The sequence below is a fragment of the Buceros rhinoceros genome, unplaced genomic scaffold, assembly GCF_000710305.1.
Source record: "Buceros rhinoceros silvestris isolate BGI_N320 unplaced genomic scaffold, ASM71030v1 scaffold34375, whole genome shotgun sequence".
NCBI lineage: Eukaryota > Metazoa > Chordata > Aves > Bucerotiformes > Bucerotidae > Buceros > Buceros rhinoceros.
Genome location: NW_010414047.1, coordinates 13029 through 32526, shown reverse-complemented (window position 1 = coordinate 32526; position 19498 = coordinate 13029). Strand labels below are relative to the sequence as shown.

The following is a 19498-nucleotide window of genomic DNA, read 5'->3' as shown; positions in this document are numbered from 1 at the left end:
GCAAACCGGGGGTACCCCCCCCGCCTCTGTGGGTACAGCTGTCAGAGCTGCGTTGTTCTCAGTATCAGTTTAACCTCAATGTGGTTTCAATTATGAATTACCAGGCCAAAAAAAGCCTTGATTTATTCTATTTTGCTCCACTTATTCATGATAAGGTTCCGTTGAATACTTTGAGAAAGTATTTCATCATGCTTCCCATCCTCCAGTGGTCATAGGGCAAACCCAGCGGAATTAACCCTCTCTGCTTCTCCAGAGCCACCACAGCGCTTACACTCTGCAGAATCACAAGCCAAGCTGCCCTGGCCACCAGCGCACGTTTTGATGATGACTATAAACCCTCCTCAAAACAAATCCTAGCCACAAGACACACAGGAGTTCCTACCTGTTCCCGCCTGAGGGATGAAACCTGATACCGATTCTGATCACGGTTCCGAGGGATCCTGAACTTTGATTGCCAAAATATATCATGCAACTACAACGCTAAGTTATTCAGCTCCTTTTTTTGCTCAGCCACTTTAATCAGCTCCCCGAGCCCTTCGGACAGAAGCTATTGGCCAAACACATTCTTTGATATAAAAACTCACTTTCAGGCTCATCTCTTCAGTAATGTGTCAAAAAAACAGATCTGCAGTGAGAAGAAGAAGGTTATCAAGAGCTGAGCTCAAAATTACAGCTGCCATAATAGTTACGCTTTTTGGAGTCCCTCCATCAATTTTCTTGCCATTCTCTTGTAAGAATAAGAATAATATTATGACATTATAACCTTAATATTCAAACAATTTGAAAGAGAACCAGGAAGAGGATTCATGGTTTTCTGTGGGTTTTTTGGTGGTTGTTTTCTCTGTGGTAAGCCAATGTAGCAAACAGACAAAGTAAAAAGCTCTGAGAGAAAATAAAACCCAGCAGTATTACACGGTGAGGTGTGGGCTTAAGAACTAATATGCCATTTGAGTGAAATATATGAAATTCAGCTTTTGATTCTGTCAACCACATCCAAGAATGTGTCATTCATGCCTCAAAGGATATAAGTACAGTGGAAACGAACGCACACACTAGATACCAGCCACACCACATGGGCTAACTGGGAGGCGTAAGAGAAGGGTCCTCATCTCCGGGCAGGTTCACAAACCAACTGTTTCACACGCCCTCAGACACACAAATATCAACATTCATAGCTGAATACATGTGGTGTATTCAACTCGTGCGTAATACCAACACTGGAAAAACACTGGGATAAACTGCCTGGCGGCTGGCAGAAGCCCACCAAGTGTTCCGTCAGCGAACATCCTGCTTAGGCACTTTCTGCACTAAGTTAATCTGGCTCTTTTAGTTCAAACCAAAGGGTGCTGCCAGTTTCTGCCTCCCTGGGAGAAATGAAATCTGGTATGTTTAGAGCTCAGCATAGTGATATTCTCCAGTGATTACTCAACTATGGTCCGGATCATCTAAGGTCAAACGCCAAAGCAGCCCCTGACAAAAAAAACTCTGATGTTTTACAGGTCTACATGATATACAGGCTTGAAAGAATGTCAACAAAAGCAACTAAAGAAACCTGGGAAAACCCTGTCTCACTCCTTTTTCAGAAACCCATGTATATTAGCGAGGTATCAGGCCAAGTAAGAGGAGAATTTAAATCCAAGAAGCACAAGTGCGGAAAGTAATTTACCCCTAATAGAGCACCTCAAAGTCCTTATTTAGAGATAACAGATCACATCTCATCCCTGGCCATTAGCACTAATCGAGCCCACACTGGTGGCCATCAGAATGGTTGATAAAAGGCAAACAGTCTTCAGTCAGCCCATACGAACACTGCAGGACTGCCTGGACCGCTTCCCCAACGCACTGTGCGAAGGACGGAAGTAACTGGGTATGCGTTTATCTTCCACGTGCCTCATACTGCTCCTGCTGCAAAATCATTCTCCTGTACGGCAGTGGCATCCACGCTGTGGTGAAGATACTCAGGCAACAACCCCACTATGATTTTGATCCAATATAAGCCAAGCTAATGCCAATACAAGCAGCCTTACAGTCACCTGGTCCTTTCCTTGCTCCCCCCCACCGCCCTTTTTTTTTTTTTCTTTTGCTGGGTTTTACATGAGGCAAATTATTTTGGTTAATTCACCACAAGCGAATTAGAAAACTCAAAAAGAAAGTAGTGCACAGGGTGGGCTGGTGTTTTATCTTTACTAGCAGATACTGTATATATCATCGCCTTTTAAATTCTCTGAAGTTAGAAATTATCGGGAAAATATCCTCCCCCATAGACCACAACTGCCATATGCTCTCACCTCAAAGAGATAAAATATATTCACAGAAAAAAAAAATAATGATCTTGAAGATAAACTGGAGAAGGCTCCAGTTAGTTGCTTCGAGTGAGAGAACAAGGGTCAAACCCAAACAGTATTAGCTGGCTTAGACAAGAATGGGAGGAAATGTCATTCGTGCCCAGAGCAGCTATCAAAATGTCCCGGCAAAGACACCCCAGGGCTGTGTACTGCTGCTCTGCAAATCAAACTGCTCTTCCACAGCTCCCGACCTGATGCCATTCTCTTTAAGTGACCCCCGAGAAAGGGTCACAAGCGCTCTGTGTTGCTGGCTAATGCACAGCTTCCACGGCCTGTAAAGGAACTCTTTGTGACATTTCTGCTCCACATCGAAGCAAGAAACGAATTCATGAACTTATTAAGCAATTTTCATAGACAGGCATAAACAGCAAATTCTTTCAGCTGAGCCATAAAACCACCAAGGCACTGACCATCCATGGCCTGAGAGAGTCCCGATACGAGGTGTGAACTCCAGCGTCCTGGACGTGTTCCAGCCCCTCTGCCCGCTCTTCGACCCGATGCTCCACCTGCTCCTCGCTCTGCCTTGCTGCTACGCATTCCTCCACAGCTTCAGGGCTGTGTGCTGGGTGCTGCCGTGTTGGTGGTTGTAAACCTGCTGCTTAAGAGCCTCCAGGTTAAATGACCAATGGAATTTTTTTCCCCAAGTATATATTAAAAGAAAAAAGGAACCTGCTTGTTGATCTGATTAGAGTCCCCAGAAAGGGACAGGTTACACTAGAGGAGAGAACCTGGAAGATGGTGGGTTCATGTCCCCTTTAACTACTGAGTGGTCCTAAAGCCGTTCTCTATGCTGCACTGGGAGACCCAAAGGTGTTATGATGTTCTGCTCCCTGCTCACGCAGTACAGACTCACCTCTCACGCTGCTTAATTTCTTCCTTAAACACTGACAAGTGCCAGATCTTCTCCCGAGGCAATGCCCGCAGCAGGTTATTAATGCCTTTGGCTGGGCAATGGAAAATCATCCTCTGAAACCCAGCCACAAGCTTTGCACTCTCTGTCAGCAACAGCTCAGTCTCCGCTGCCTCAGGAGTTCAAAGCCAAACACACTCCACGCCCGAGCACTCCGATCCGCCTTGCAGAAGAACCCTCTCAACCGTCGCGAAGTGAGACACTTAACAGCTTTGGTTTTATTGGCCAAACAAAACCAGTTTTTGTATTTTGACTCAGAGAAAATTAACTGATTATGAGTGAAAATCATCTGCAGGCTTTTATATAGCAAAAAACCAGAACCAGCTGCTTGGTGCAGAAGGTTCAGTAATACTCCAGCGTTTCCTCTGCGTTCAACCAGTGACACCATTCTTGTTTTTAACAAAAAAAGATACACCTCAGCAAAAGTTTGACCATCAGTTTCTGTATAAGAGACATTGTGTAGAAATAACACGGAGAATATCGTAGGTAGAGGAATAAGTACCTATTTCATCAGAATGACATGAAAGAGCTCTGCAGATTGTTTCAGATCTTCAGTGTTTCCAGCCACTATTCCCCCTGCAGTTAATGATTTTTAAGTGCGCCAAACTCACAGGAAATTCAACAGAAATGAAGAGGTGTGTGTGCATGAAAACTAACCAAATAAACAAACAAGCGAGCAATCTGGTGCGTGCAGTAGCTGGAGTTTGAAGTTCATGTTCCACTGCCAGGACACCAAAGGAACGGCTGGTTATTGCATCAGTGTCAGAAAATACCTCCACATCATCCACGCAAGTCACCACCACAACACATACAAACACAAACACAAAGTTTCATAGCACACACCTTTTACACGAGGGAAAAAAACAACCCACAATTTGTTACGTGAGTAAAGCAAACGGATTCTCTTACCACGGCTGGGGGATCGTTCCATTCTTCATAGGAGATGGCAGCATACGGGTAAATCCTGTCGTTGATGATCTGAAGGGTAGCGAGGGCAATCGCTTTCATGGATCGGAAATACGCTTCCCAGAACCACCTGGCCTGCAAAGAGAACCACCTTCACTGTCACTCCACGCAGGCCCAGTGCAATTTCCTGCCATGCCCACCCAGCCTCCGTGCAGCCTGCGGGTCAGGCAGAAAGGGGTCCGGAGGCATGGCCAGTGCAGCCCAGCCACGGCCAGAGCCTGAAGGCGCCCAGCTCCACCACCCCCCCACAACCAGGACTGGCAGCCAACACAGAGCAGCAGCAGCACTGCTTTGTGAATGATTAAACAGGAAGGAATCAGTTATTTTCACACTTATGCGATGTTTGCCTCTTGAAAAACATCAAAAGGTTCCGTTTCAATCTTGTCCCAGTTTCTGTGTAAGACAGAAACGCTGGAAGAAAAGCAAGGCTTTGGAAATGAAAACACTAACGAACCTGACTCTGTCAGAGACAGAAACACCCTTTACAACTGCCCAGAACCATCAAGCGATCCTGTAGGACCCCACCCAGCCCAGAAGCAGAAAAGCTTTGCCAGTAAATGTAGCCCAAGAGATGTGAATTTTTCCAATTTCATTTTTCTTCGGGAGTCTCCAGCCCCTCGAAGTGTCCAGCAGGTGATTTAATTTGCAGTGTCCCTATGGTTCAGTATCAACTGTAAGAGTACGTGTTTGTGTCTAGCTCGGGGAAAAGAGACTTTTCTGGTAACTGGAAGCTTAAGAAGTGTTTCAGAGCCAGAATACAATGGAAGATAACACAGAAATTTGGGTGAGAGCTGTTTCACTCCTGCCACGCATTCCCCAAACAGCAAAAGGGCGCTACAGAGAGGCTGGCTTCAATCCCGTGCTGTGAGAATATGAAATAACATTATTTAGAGAATTAAGTTAGAGAAGGCATACCAAGCTTTTTGAGCTGCACACTTCAAAGTGAAATGAAAATAACCCTCATTTCACCGTTGTTACCAAGTAGAGAAATGCAAATTCACAAGGAAACTTGCACACATTCATGCATATACTACCCCGAGCGTGAGCTGTTCGGTTCAGAAGTAAAGCCCTGCTGCCGAAACACTGGCTCTAAAACTCTGCTCCAGGGGTAGTTTGTAAAACAGGTTCTTCAGAACAGTTCTGTTAAATATTTAAGATGAAAAAACCCACGCAACACTTAAAAAAGCAAACCCGGAAAGAGACGAGTGCTCTCCAGAGCACTACTTTTATCACGCAAGAACATTAAGAGCCATAAACCTCACCACTTCAGAGCGCCTCAGAATTGGGTTATGTCCAAAAATCACCCTTCTCTGGAGCCTGGCATCCAGAGAGAGTGCAAAGCATTTCGCCCCCTCTCCTCACCTCTCTCCCTGGTGGGACCCCACGGCTGGATAACAGGCGATCACCACGAATGCAGAACAGAAGGAAGATTACGTCCAACCATAAAAGCACAGGAGTTCTATGAACAGGTACGACTAAGTAACGTCTGCCTTCCTAAAACACCGCAGTGCCACTACATAAAGTAACGCCACACGCTAAGCAAAGACCTCCGTATTAATTCCTTCCGTTACGGCCCGTTTCTGAAGAGAGCTGTGTTAGCCCGAACCCATTAGCAACCGAGGAAAAAAGAAATGCAGGAGGAGGTGAAGAACAGTGAACCTCTCCCTTAACCTATCCCAAATAAACGAGAGTAAGAACACAGATTTCAGCTTCCCTTTCACATCAGGTAAGTTTAGAACCATGGCTACAAGCAGCACTAAGCAGGAAAGAGAAATTACTTTGTCTCCTTTTAACACATAACTTTATAGAGCAATTAGGTAGCTATTAACTGTGTGAAATGCACACAGGTCTGCGTGTTCCCCGGCAGCATTCCCCTACTGCTCTGACTCCAAGGTGGTTTATTAATTCCACAATATCTGTGATTGTTCAGCTTCATAACCGTCAAAGCTGTTTTCCCTCCCCCAGCAAAATCAGGCTGGGTCCAAGCTAGCCTCTCGTAGCTGGGAGAATGTCTGCAGTGTGAGGCAAGCTTACACCTTTACACCAGGAGCAAGGCTGGACAAGAGGGCAGAGGGAATTTACTTTTTATAGACTAATATTTATGTAATTAATTTTTTTGTAAGGAGCGAGAAAACGTTCCCACAGTTGGTTGTAATTTTGGGGAGTTGTGTTTCTTTAAGGCAAAACTCAAAACCTTCCAAGGGGATTGGAAGTCTCCAAACAGATGTTTCGGGGTCTCATTACTTCCTCCCCACCTTGTTTGCTTTTATACAGCAGAACTGATGAACACGGCTCGCTGGTGTCTGCTGCTCAGCGTGAGCTCGGGGGAGGCTTTCCGGGAGGGGGAGAAGTGCGTCGATCCCATTCGGAATGTATTTTCTGCTCTACTTGGTGCAATTGAAAAGCTTGTGATGGAATGTAACAAGTATCTACGAGGGAGAAAAACCCCGTGAACACGTTTGGGATAGAGCAAAGAGAAACAGCAACAACAAAAAAGAAGAAAAGAGAGCTGTGCTCCTGACTCCCACTCCCAGAACTCTCCCGCAGCTTTTCCCAGCTGCCCCTTTCTCTTCCGCCGACCCATGAACTCAGCAGGCTTACGGTTCTGTACCCGCGCACAGCATTCATGCGCTGGCTCACATCTTAAGGTTTGGCAATTGTAACATGCTAATTAGAGCTACCTGGATCCTGAAATAAACGATCCATAATTACAGAGCTCCTAAACTCCTAGATAAATAGAAAATCTAGGACAGACCCATGACCAAAAAGCATTAATTCTGTAACAGTTTTACCAGCGTGGGGAAGAGCCACAGAGAGTCCTCAGTGACAGGATGAGAAGGAGAAATACGTGATATTACTGGGTTGTCAGTGCCTGTGATCTCTCATAACACAATAGATTCCTCATGAAATTAAGTCCTCTGAACTCAGTTTCTGCAGAAGATTTTACAAGGCCAAGCCAGCCCCACCATAAAAGCCGAAGGCTGAAGGAATCAGAGCCCAAACTCTCCCCCCTCTCCCCGGGGTGAGCTCTGCAGAGCCAGGTCATAAACATGGCCATGCCAGTGGGAAGTTCCAAGACATCTCTCTTCCTTCCTCCATACCCCAGTTTCAGCTGCTGCATCCTTGTGAGATCAGCCATGAAACCCCACCACTTCCTGTAAAGGCTAAAATTGCTTAACAGAACACAGAGGTATTGGCTTGCCTCTGCAAATCCATGTGCAGGAACACTAGGAATATCAGTAAGACTGAAGTTCAGAAACTTTGTGTGGTTTTCTTCCTCGAGGCTGTAGATGGTATGGGAAATTTTGTGTTCCCTCAACCCAGAAAGCAAGTGTTCACCCCAAAAGTTCGACTCCACCTGTTTTCAGTTCCAGGACTTTGCTCAGGTCAAAGCCAAAGAAGAAACTAAACCAAATATTCAGCACACGCTGGTAGAGGCAAGAGTTTGGGATGGAAACATCTGTGGTTCTTTTCACAGGAGTCACCAGGCAATAGGGCAGCCTGCACACAGAAAGTAACATTTATTTAGGGGAGGTGTTATTTTCCTTAGAAATAAACCCACTCGGGGGCTGAGCATCTCTTTACAAGCTCTTTAATGCCAGCCCAGCATCAGGTTACCAAGTGCATGCACATACTGTTTATAGGTTCTGGTGTTAACGCTGCTGATGGTGCTCCGGTGCGGAGAGGAAGAGAGATCCCTGGACATCTTCTGAGCAGCCTGTGAGAAGAAAAACACTGGCCACGGGGTGAGGAAAAGAATGCTTTCTGTAACGGTCCGAGCAAGGGGAAAACAGTCCATGGCAGGGGCTCTCCAGCCTCCTGCCTTTCACAGCGCGTGATTTGGTGGAGCTGGTAAAGATAGCAAGAGGGGAGAAAAAGGAGACTCGCAGAAGAGCAGTAAAAGTTAACTGCCCATAAAGCATCCCTTCCCTCAGCTTTTGGGTCCGGCGCCACGATGCTGCCCCACCGCAGGAGTTCAGCGCTTCCAAAATGCCTGGAGAAGGTTTATGAGGCCTTGACGCAGAACCATTTCCACACTGAGTCACTGGGGTGACTCTGCTGCACCGCTTTCCCTTGTCAGTGCCTCTCGGGGTGCCCAGTTTCCCCGGCTGGCCAGAGCGGTATGGCCAAAGGACTTGCAGCAGCCTGGAAACCGGGATCTCGCTTTCAATCCCAGTTCCATTACCTACTTACAGATGAACCAACTTCCTGCACATGTGCCCCACAGTAAAGATGTGTAGGAGGGTGGCTGTAACGTGCCATAATCAAACGTTCGCTGTTTCTGGAAAGTGGTAAGAATTGGGGTTAAATAAAAGGTGTTTGTCTGGTTTAGGACCTTTGGCAACACACCTAAAGCTGGCTGGCTCCATCTTCTCTCTGCTGTCAGTGGGAAAAACAACACAAGGGGAGTTCAGGGAGAAATGTACAGCTCTGGTACCTTGAAATCCATCCTGAACAATCTGTTCCTCTCTTACTAAGGGAGCACGAGAGGACAGGGTATGTGACCAGCTGTGGGCCACAATCCTTTTTTCCCCTCGGAGCCCGGTCTTCCAAAAACGATCCGAGGGCCCTCTCATTATCCCGGAAAGGTACAAAGACTTGGGAGGAGGACAAACAAGAACACAGGGTTTGTTTTTCAGTAACAATTCATGTGCTTCAGCCTACGGAAAACCCTGAAGAGCCCTGTTCACTTTTGGGGTGCCAGTACAGTTACCCCACACGGAGATAACCTCTTTAGAAATTGCCATCTGGAAGGAAAAAAGAGATTCTCATCCCCCCACACAGCGGGCTGTGCTTAAATCAATACCACCCTGGTAAAACTGTGCTAACCTGCCTAAACCGGAAAAGCTTTCCGAGTTATTGTCGTGTTTTATAGAAGCTCACTATAGAAGATAACTTAGACAACTGCTACGAGCGGCCCGTAGAGGAACACGCTTCAAATCCAAGACAATTCTGCAGGATGAGCAAGTAAACCAACAATTTGTATCATAACAGTCCTGCATTTTGAGAAAGAGATTCTAGATAGACATTTGGCGGTACTGGTTTTAATCGTAATTGAGTCTAAAAAAATACCTCTTCAAAAGTAAAGCAGTGGGTGAATTTAACCACCCAGCTCAATATCCGCCGCTGTAGGAATTTTGGCCGTGAAACAAGCACTTGCCTGCTTCAGACACCACAGAGAGGGAAAACTCCATCTTCCCACTATCTCATCTTTTTTTTCTTTTTCTCCTTTGAAGCTGCTGATTCATAAGTGGACAGAGGTTAGAGTTCCAAGTGCTTGTCTGACTCTGCAGAGAGCAGCCCCTCGAGAGCCAGGAGACGTGAGCTGCTCCCAGTTTCCCCGTGGTGAACTGCTTGACAAATGCTGACTCAGGAGGGCCAAGGAGAAAGGAAGGTGCTGGTGCAAGCTCAGGCGTGAGTCTGCAGCTCCCTGCACTGCAGTCTGCCTCAGAACGAGCCACTTCTGTTCATGACAGTGACCCACAGGTACACCAGCACTCCTGTGCCAACGTGGGAATGGCTCTTTGAAAGCCATCTGTTAATATCCTGAGGGTTCTTTCCACACTTCCACATCGTTTGTGGGAGTTTGGTTTGGGTGGGGTTTTATTTTCATTTGGCTTTTTTTTCAGGTTTTCATCTTCTGTTATGAACAAGAGCCTTGTTCTGCTCAAAACCTGGCTCAAATACACGCCACAGAAGCAGCTATTTTTAACAGCATCATTCTCCTGAAATGGTGATGGTTTATATAGTTTTGAAATCCTGACTTACGTTGACTCCTGAAATGTAGATTTCCGCTATTTCTCGACCTAGTGATAGTAACTTGGTTTTAAAAATAACAAGAACACAAGACTTGAACAGCTAAAAATACCGCTTGGCCCTGGTGCTCCACCCCACTCCAGGTACTCATGCTGCTTTGCTCGGGAGCACCTCACGCTCACAGCTCTGCTGCAGGAGGCAACGCAGCACCAGCCGGGAAACCTGACGTCCTGCCCTGGCACCTACAGACCCGTGGCCAAAACCCTTTTCACTCAGGGTGAAAGCAGGTGCCAGCAGGGAAGCCCCTTGGCTGGAGTACTGCTGCCAGGCCCAGAGATGGAGCCAGCACAGGAAGGAGCGGGATGAGGAAAGAAAGCAAAGTTTCACGAAGAGCTTGAAGCTTCACCTGCTGCCAGGCCCAGAGATGGAGCCAGCACAGGAAGGAGCGGGATGAGGAAAGAAAGCAAAGTTTCACAAAGAGCTTGAAGCTTCAGGATCATGGAATGTCTGAGTGGCAGCCACACCCTGGATTCCCTTTGCTCCCACAGAGCTGCGGGTTCTGTCTTCCCATTTCCAGGCAAATGCCGTGTGTTGACACCACAGAAATAACACAGCTCTAGGAGTAATACAGACCCTGCTCTGGCTTCCAGACCATCCTGTCTACATAGTCACCGTTGGGACAGTGTCAGGACACAGGAAACAGCCCACTCTCTCTCCCTCCAGTTCCCGGGAGTGTGCAGGGCTCCCTAGTCCCTCCAGTTTCTCTGGGCTGTACTGTGAAGGGGCAGGCACACCCATCCTGACGAGCACCCAAAGTCACTTGGATCCGTATCACCCTTTTTAGGACAGGCTGGTCCTTTACACACTCCCTGTTAACCCCATGAAATCAGCCCTGCAGCGAGCTAGGCTCACGCCACCACCGATTCAACAGCAGTCCCGAAAACAAATGTGTGCATTAGTTATGCAGAGGGAACACCGAGCTACTCCATGGCCACAAGCTGGGGGTGGGGGGATGTGTTAGCCACATTTCTCGAGGAATGACGGACAGCTCCTGAAACCGAAAGCACTAGGTTTCCAGTCCCAGGGGTGCTGCCTTCAAACCCATCTGTGTTCTCAGGGTGGATCGGTTTTCCCCGCCGCAGCCATCCTGCTGAGAGGTGAGGTCCCCAGCAAAACACGGCAATCCGACTGCGAGCCTTTGAGGTGGCAGGAGCCAAGGGGGGTTCAAAGGCAAGGCTGGCTGGTGGGCAGCACTGCCGAGTATTGCCAGGGTTAGATGTTAGTAAAGCAGGAGCCACCGGCCAATAAAGCAGTGTTTGGAGAGCCCACTCCGCAGATAAATTGGGGATCTGTTTACACCTTTCCCAGCTTTCTGAGTTACACACAGTGATGCTTCCCACTGTGATCTTGTCCTGTGCCCACCAGCATCTCCTCTCCTCAGCGGCTGCCCTGCTCTGTGCTGGTTGGCTTTATAGAGGGGCTGAATGATGCTTGGAAACTTTTCATCAGCATCCAGCATCAAAAATAAACAAATAAAAGGCACAACTGCTTTTACTTGTTGACAACTGCTGCAACAAGATCCTCCTTGTTGGAGATTTCCCATGGCTGCCGGACTAATGCTGGGAGAACAGCAGCTTAAACTCCCTTGATTAGAGAAGCCAAACACAAAGTGAGCCCCGTGCCAATCGCACACATGAAAGGACAGCTTTTTGAAGCAAGGAAAAAAAGAAATCTAGGTAGGGTTACCACCATATTACAGCAGTCAAAAGCCAGCACGCACCTCCATTTCAGAGCTTCAGCTCCGCCCGGGAAGAACTCGCCCTTTCGATGCAGAACTGGTGTGCTCAGTTTCCCGTACGCTGCCTAGTTCTGTTCTATATAAACACATACATACCCCCACGCACACGGTTCTCAGCGTCGAACCACTTCAACCACAGGCCTGTCTGCCAGCGTGGCTTGAACACAGGTACATTCTGAAGGAGAAAAGCTGAAGGACAGGCAGCCGCAGTGGGTTCCGTATCTATGGGGATAATCCAGCTTAAGACACGATGCTGCCTTTTTCCTCCACACCTCCAAGATCTTACCTCGAGCTATATAAAAATACCTCATCCTCCACGACTCATGCTGTCCACAGCTGTCTGACAAAACAGATCAAGGAAGGAAGAACTGTGATCAGACTGCGTGGTGGTCACTGTGCAGCGGAGCAGGGCTCAAAATGACCTTACATGGACAAAATAAGAGATAGACATCGACAAGAGTTATCGATTCCTTCTTGGCAAACCCCGGCAACGGCATCCCGCAGAGGAATACCCTGCACTGCATGCAGCCAAAGTGGGAAGCTTGCTGATGCATTTCACCTCCAGCTTCAGCATCAGGAAAGTTTTTCCCAATGGCTCAACCGGCATGACTGGTATTTTTGCTTCTGTTTGCTACAGTGCTGGGAAGCACTTGGGGGTGGGGATGGTGGGGTGTGGATTTATGCTGCGTAGGGGAGCCAAGATGAAGTATCCTGTGGACCCTCTGGGACCAGATTCCATTACCAGCTGAGTCCAGTTGCAGGAAACTGTATTTCTTAAGCTTAACCGTAACTGAACAACTTCTATCCATGATTCTCTGCTACACAGTGAGTACCCTGGAATATGCCTGTCCGCTATAACCCTCCTCTCCAGAGCATCTGTACAGATCTGAGCCACCAGCACAGAGTATGTATTCAAAGACACCTAAAGCCAGGTGCCATCTTCACTTCTGAAGAGCTTTCAGAACTGTCAGCAGCGATCTATCTGCACAGGGGAATTACCAAAAGTCCACTTTGCAACAACACTTAAAATACAGACTCTTAAAATCTAACCTTAAAGCCCCAAAAAATAATATTGTCTTAATACAGCATAATTTCCCTCTCCCAGCTGCAGTTTAACCGTTTGCTGTTGAGGCAGATCCACAGGCAGCACACCAGCAGCTATAAAAACTATTCACTGAGGTGCTGATGGCTCTCCCCTTTCCGAGCTCCCTCTCGGAGAGGCCACAAAGACCACTTGGTAACACGACAAGCATGAAGAGAGTTTTTCTCAGTCTGGAAAGGAACAGGGCAGGGCAGAGGACAAGAGAAAAACCTCTGGGATATGGATACTCTGCAAGAAATGAAGAGGGGAGGCGGGCAATGAAAGCCTCACATATAAATGCCGCAGATTCTACAACTCCCCTGGTGATCCTGGCAGTAAGCCAGGGAAAAGCTTTGTCTTTCCTTTGCTGTTCACAGCAACAAATCTTCCCTCGGGGGGAGGGGTGAGAGGGCTGCAACTAACTTCACCGCATCTGATAAGATGGCAAATTGTCCAGGCCTGACATTTATGGGGACGGGGAGCCCCACCGAAGCACTCTGGGAGGATTAAAGCAGGGTTAGCCCCTCCAGTCGCACTCCTTCAAACGCTGCACATGGCAGAGGGATGAAAGGTCATTTCAATTTGATAATGACGAGTCTAAAGAACCCCGAGACAGAAGCTGTCCCCTGTCAGGGAAAGAACTACAGCTGCAAGTCGAATATTCTCACTGAAAGGACTTGTAAAAATCTAACAATGCTCAAGGAACGTCCAGCATGAACTGAAGTTCTGCGTCACTGGCCAACTAGAACTAAATCCCATCTCTCAGGTGAGCTTCCCCACCCACGGGGAAAGCCCACCAGCCGTTTGCTTTCACTGCCCAGGACCAATGGCGGCGCGAATGGGCTGTTTCACAGGCCGGCGGGATCGCCTGGAGCCAGCAGAAAGGCTCATATAGCTGTCAGCAAGCCGATAAGAGCCGAAATGACTCCACAGAGCCCTCTTTAAAGAGGAGCCAAAGCTGCACATTAAATGAGAGGGAGGAGGGGTCACCAGAGCCAGCCACTCCTGTTGTTTTAACGTGGCACTAAAACGAGTCACTGATTTATGCATGTGTCTTCAGCTCTGTGTGACCCGGGCTCTGAACTTTCCTTCAGGTCAGGGCAGAGGCACTTGGGAGTGCGCTGGAAAAACCACAACAGCTCTTCCAGGTAATGCCGGCTGTGGGAACAAACACCGCGAGCAACGTCGTTTCTACCTGCATCTTTTAAACTGCACCTACATCCCTTTTTAGCTTATAATCATCCACACGGGCTGAAAAGACGAGAGGTTGTGATAATCTAAAACTGATCTAGAACTAAAACTAAGAATCATCAAGAATGCTGCGTGGCCACTATCTGCGAGACTGTCTTGTGGGGCTTCAGGAAAGGCAATGATCCGCTCAGACAAAGGAGGATGCGTAGAGCACGGGCAGTGCGCTCTCACCGAGGCATCCATCAGCCAGTACACTCGAGATGCCTTTAAACACCCGATGATCTGACGAGGTTGTTTCACAAGGCGTTACAATGCCAAGGTCTCCTGCAAACCTGAGCCCTGAAGTTGCATCGCTCGCACAAACTGCTGAAGCAGTGAGTCCCACAGGCTGATCACCCACAAGTTCTGGGAAAAGATAACTGCCCTTTTCTATTGTTTTTAGACCAAATTCCCAATAATACAAGTCCTAGGAAACATCCAAAGAAACCGTTCCAAACAACATACAGGCATATCTGTTCTCTTTCTTCATGACCTTCTTACAGTTCTGTATTATATTCTTGCTCCTCATCCCATCCCAAATCATTCATTTTCAGGATGAAGAGCATTACAGTATTTAACTACTCTTCTCGTGAAACTTTTGATCACCCTTGTTCTAGTATATCCTTTTTAACGCGGGGAAACCACGACTATGGACTGGATTTGGGGTGCAGACACACAGATTTACACTGTGCCATAGCATCTTCCAGTTTGTTCTCTACCTCTTCTCTAAAAATTCTTACTATTACTTTTTTTTCACCATAACTGACCAGAGAATCTCTATTTTCACATAACTATTTATGACACCTCTAAGAGCTCTTTTCCAAGTGACTGCAGCCAGCCGAGAGGCCACCACTGCCCATGAGGAGGCTAGTTTAAATTGCTTTGTATACTGAGTTTCATCCATCACCTCATCATTTGATCATGCTGTACCTGAACTTCTTTGGCCAGTTCCAACCAAAAGCTTTCCCGGAGCAGAAGCATTCACAAGGGGTAACCGCAAGGGGCTTTGCTACCACTGGTAGCTAGAGCTGCTTTCCCTAGGAAACCAGGATGAGAAGAATTCCTGCACTCCACAACACCAGCTCTTCAGTCTTGCACCCTCTGAGCACACAAAGTCTCCCACTCTTCCAGATGAGATATTACTGTCAGAGTTTCATTTCTGGGGAGGTGGGGAGTGTCCTCATGTCAAAGAGGAGCAGGCATACAGAGCTTTCTTCTGCCTGTCCAGTGAGAACAAACCCCCAAATCCCCAGAGGCAGATCTCTTCTGCTCCCACGGGACAGCACTGCCCTGTCCTCAGCCAACCTGTGCTAAAACACTTCCCAGGGTGTTGGTATGGGGCGAGGAAAAACATTTACCAGATGTCTGCGTGTTCACATAGACAGATCCATCTCACAGGCAGAAGGGGAGAAGGCCCAGAGGCCCAGATCGAGGTTGAGGAAAAAGCTTTCATACAAGTTAAAGACATTTACGTATCAAACGTGTTCCTCACGATCAAGAGGCTTGCAAAGGCGAACAGGAGAGAAATGCTGTGGAGAGGGAAAAGACACGAGGCCTGGGGTAAGTGGATAGCAGCGAACTTTTGTTTGGCTGTTTTTCCTTTTCCTTTTTCACTCTCCTTCAGGAGCAGGACAAAGTTTCACATGTCACCCTCTATCCTACAGGTCTATCATGTTTACTTCCATCTCTTGCCCCTCCACTTCCAGAACCTTGCTACTCCCGGGGTGCAGAGAAAATGAGAGCCTAAGGGTGCAGCACGGCCTCTGCCAGGGCGGTAGCTCTTATCGACTCGCCTGCGGGCACTTCTGCCAGCGTTTCAGACTCCATATGGAACTGTTTGGGAGAGGGGGATGGTCCAAGGCAGCTTCAAAGGAAAGGAGAATGACAACACTGCTGCAGAAAACAGACAAGACAGCAATCCTGAGATGCTTAAGTTTCATCCGGGCTGCTAGTAATTTCAGCAGCTAAACCAGCAGAGGCTCCTTCTGGTGGTCACCAGGTTGGAGTTCCTAAGAGCTGCCACGTGCTGGTCACCAGTTCTCATGGACACAGGCTTTACAGGTAGCACTGGAAACATGCAACAATTTTCCATTACCTATTCCTACTTGGAAACCCCCCAAACATATATTAAGCATATGTATATAGATACCCTTGAACCTCGATGCATGAGCTCGTTGTGAGCTAACTATTTTTGTTTCCCTCTCTGTAAGAGCTCAGTAAAAACCAGAGTGGACTGGGAAAATCCAAACACACCACAAGACCTGTCCCAGGCAGTCCTCTTTCACTTGACAAAGACCAATCAAAAATATCATATATCATGTGTTATTAGCCCTTGAAGTTGAAGCAGCAAAAGAAAGCGGTTTCAATATTATTGAGAAATATGGATTACTTGCAACACCAGCATATTTTGAGGCTTTTGTGAACAACTGCCACAGATCACATCTGAAAACACGTATAAATCACCGTGGCTCGTTTGCAGATTTGGTCTATAAATGGGTATTAGCTGAGTTTCATTTTCGCAATTCCTTGCCCGAGAAACAAAATAGAGGACAGGACAAACTCACTTTGCTCCTGAACCACCCTCAGCACTAGCCTCCTCTAAAGCCTCATTCCAACTTCAAACCCTCTCTTCTCCTCTCATCACTTTAGCCCTGTGCGTTTCATTTTCGCAATTCCTTGCCCGAGAAACAAAATAGAGGACGGAGGACAAACTCGCTTTGCTCCTGAACCACCCTCAGCACTAGCCTCCTCTAAAGCCTCATTCCAACTTCAAACCCTCTCTTCTCCTCTCATCACTTTAGCCCTGTGCTGTGAATCTTTATTCAACAATTGTTGTACATTGCTGCTGAAGTGACGCTGAAGAGACTGGGAAGACATTTATCTAGCCAAAGGGTCCTGAGGCACCTTCCCAAAGCGTTTATGCCAAAAGGCAGCAAGAGGAGTGCAGAACTGCTCCTACCGTGAGACTGACGAGGAGGAAGGGAGCAAAAACCTGCAGCACGGGTGGAAGATCAGTGGGTATTTATCACTGCCAGTCACTTTTTCACCACACCAGATAGCCAGACCATAGGAGCATGGAGCAGCAAGGCGATTGCACAGATGCTGGGACTTCACCTTGTCAAGGCACAACTACATCCTCAACAGCAGCACTGGGAGGTGAGAGGAAGCTTGAGAAAAAAAAAAAAACCTATTTTCCACTTCTGGTCAACAGAATCATGGTTCTGCAGGTTCAGTCATGCCCTGGACCCAAAGACGATGACCACTGCAAACTGCCTGTAATCCAGCCGCATCTGAGGTATTAAAGTATCTTCTACGTTAATGTGATTTTATGGCATTACAGATAACACAGATAACTTACAGAGCACCTGAATCAAGGGGATTTTGTTGGTTTGTTTCACTGAGAATGGTTACAGGTTGGTTCGGTTGGTTTTGGTTTGGTTTACTGGTTTTGTGGGTCTGGTTTGGGGTTTTCAGGGGGATTTGTTTTGTTTTTACAAACTAGTGTTGTTTCCTGGATTTCATACTTTAAAATTCCTGTTCGAGCTGTCTGTAATGTCAAGTACCTTCTCTGTAGGAAGACAACACTATGCTGAAATAGTTATTTTAAGCTGTCAGTAAGACGGACAAGAAGATCAAAGCACACTTCAACAGACACTTTAACAGAGTCAGTCTTAAAGCGCCATTAGAACTCCCTTCTGTTGCCACCTCTACCTTCGTGTCAGAGAAAAAAGAAAACGAAAATAAAGCAAAACCGTGTTTCCAGGAGCTGTAACAAACAGCAAAGCTACTTTGTCACCTGCCATCCCTGGCAGGACACCCAGCGGGTCCCACCAGAAGGGCTGGTTCCTGGGAAGGCATAAACGGAAGGAGCCCCCTGATGGCTGCTCCGGAGTCTGCAGACTGTAAGGAGAAGGAAGGGAAGCAGGCAGCAGCATTCAGGTGTGAACAGACCTATCCCACCCGGTCTGATATTGACACTCACTGTGCAGCTCTGAGCACTCTCCAGAACTACCCCGTGCTGCAGGCTGTGCCCTGACAAGCCATCCCTTGGGGCACAGTTTATCAGGACCACGCAAACACCTGTCTCCACATCTGGGTAGGGGAATTTCAGAGCACAGCTTCGCCATCCTCACAGACATTTGGCTGCAGGAATCCCATGTGCCTTTAAAAGTCACCTGAGATCCTGATAGTTTACTTTTCCCTAGCTCTCACAGCTAATGGCCATCATCTGCTGAGCTCACACTTCACGTGTGAGCTCGAGGACAAAAGCGACCAATGATAACGTCCATGGCAGCAAAGCTAAAAACCAGGAACTGGCATCAACTGGAGTAAACTGGAAGATGTTTCCTTTTGACCACACCCAGCCAAGACAGACTTCACCCATGAATTTGGAGAGCTGGTGATCTCACAGCTCGTCCAGTCACCAAAGAGGGAAGATTTCCCTCTCGCTGTCAACTCACACTGTGGGTGCTGAAGGTCCTACAATGCGTTTCAGAACAGCACGTACTTTAGGAGAGCGGGTTGCAGAAGATCCACTCTAACTGCAGAGCACCTGGAGTCTGCCCACTGGAGTGTTCTGCCATCACAACCATGCACCATGTTGTTAAAGTCCTGACCCGGCGGGTAACACGGTACTGATCAATGGCTGCTGATTGACACACTTGCTGCACCCACCACGTGACAGGCAGAGACACAACACCGAAAAGTAACAGTGACCGCGTGTGTTCAGCACGGAGAGGAGGGTTGAATAACCAAAATATTGACCTGAGGGTGCCACGGATGCTCCTGCACCTCTCCTAGTCAGGCAGGTGTATGAACCCCCACTCCAGCCGTAAATGATTTACACAGCACATCATTTTACCTGTCTTTGCATCTCTTCAATCTGTCGCTGGGGAACACCTTGCAGAATACTGTACATCTCAGGCATCTTTTCTTCAGGGATGACAACAGAAGCTCTGTAGGCAAAAAAACAGAAAACAACCGGTCAGGTGAGGAGAAACAAGTTCAACATTAAAGATGTCAACGGCTTTTCCAGCCCAGCACCTTGTCCTAGTCTAAGAGAACCCATCCAGAAGGCATTAGCAGCAAGAATCAGTCTTCTCTCAGCAGAGTTAATTATTCCGTAGCGGTTCCCTCACAGCCCCAGCCAGTCTGCCCACAGATAATGCCACAGAAGGCTGCAGTCTGATCCATGCAGACAATCTTATCAATACGGAAGGGACAGAGACCCGGAAACGCTGGATTCTCATACCTGGGTTGTCACCGACGTGCTGTCAGTGAGGATTTTGGAGTGACCAAACATAATGGCACAGGCAGTGCCACGTGTGCAAACCAGTGATTCTTGTCTGCATTATCCTAAGATCGCATCACTGGGCATAGTGCACGCACGGAAAAATAACGTAAGCTCTTAA

General features: G+C 47.5%; 1 protein-coding gene across 1 annotated transcript in view; it reads right to left on the bottom strand.

Annotated features, from left to right (window-relative positions):
• Positions 1-19498, bottom strand: part of EXT2 (exostosin glycosyltransferase 2) — a 54699-nt gene that overhangs the window by 23639 nt on the left and 11562 nt on the right. Inside the window, exons 6-7 of the mRNA XM_010136974.1 lie at positions 18949-19042; positions 4165-4296 (exon numbers count right to left, since the gene is read on the bottom strand). Of these exons, the coding sequence (XP_010135276.1) occupies positions 4165-4296; positions 18949-19042 (226 nt within the window). The remainder of the gene's footprint in view (positions 1-4164; positions 4297-18948; positions 19043-19498) is intronic.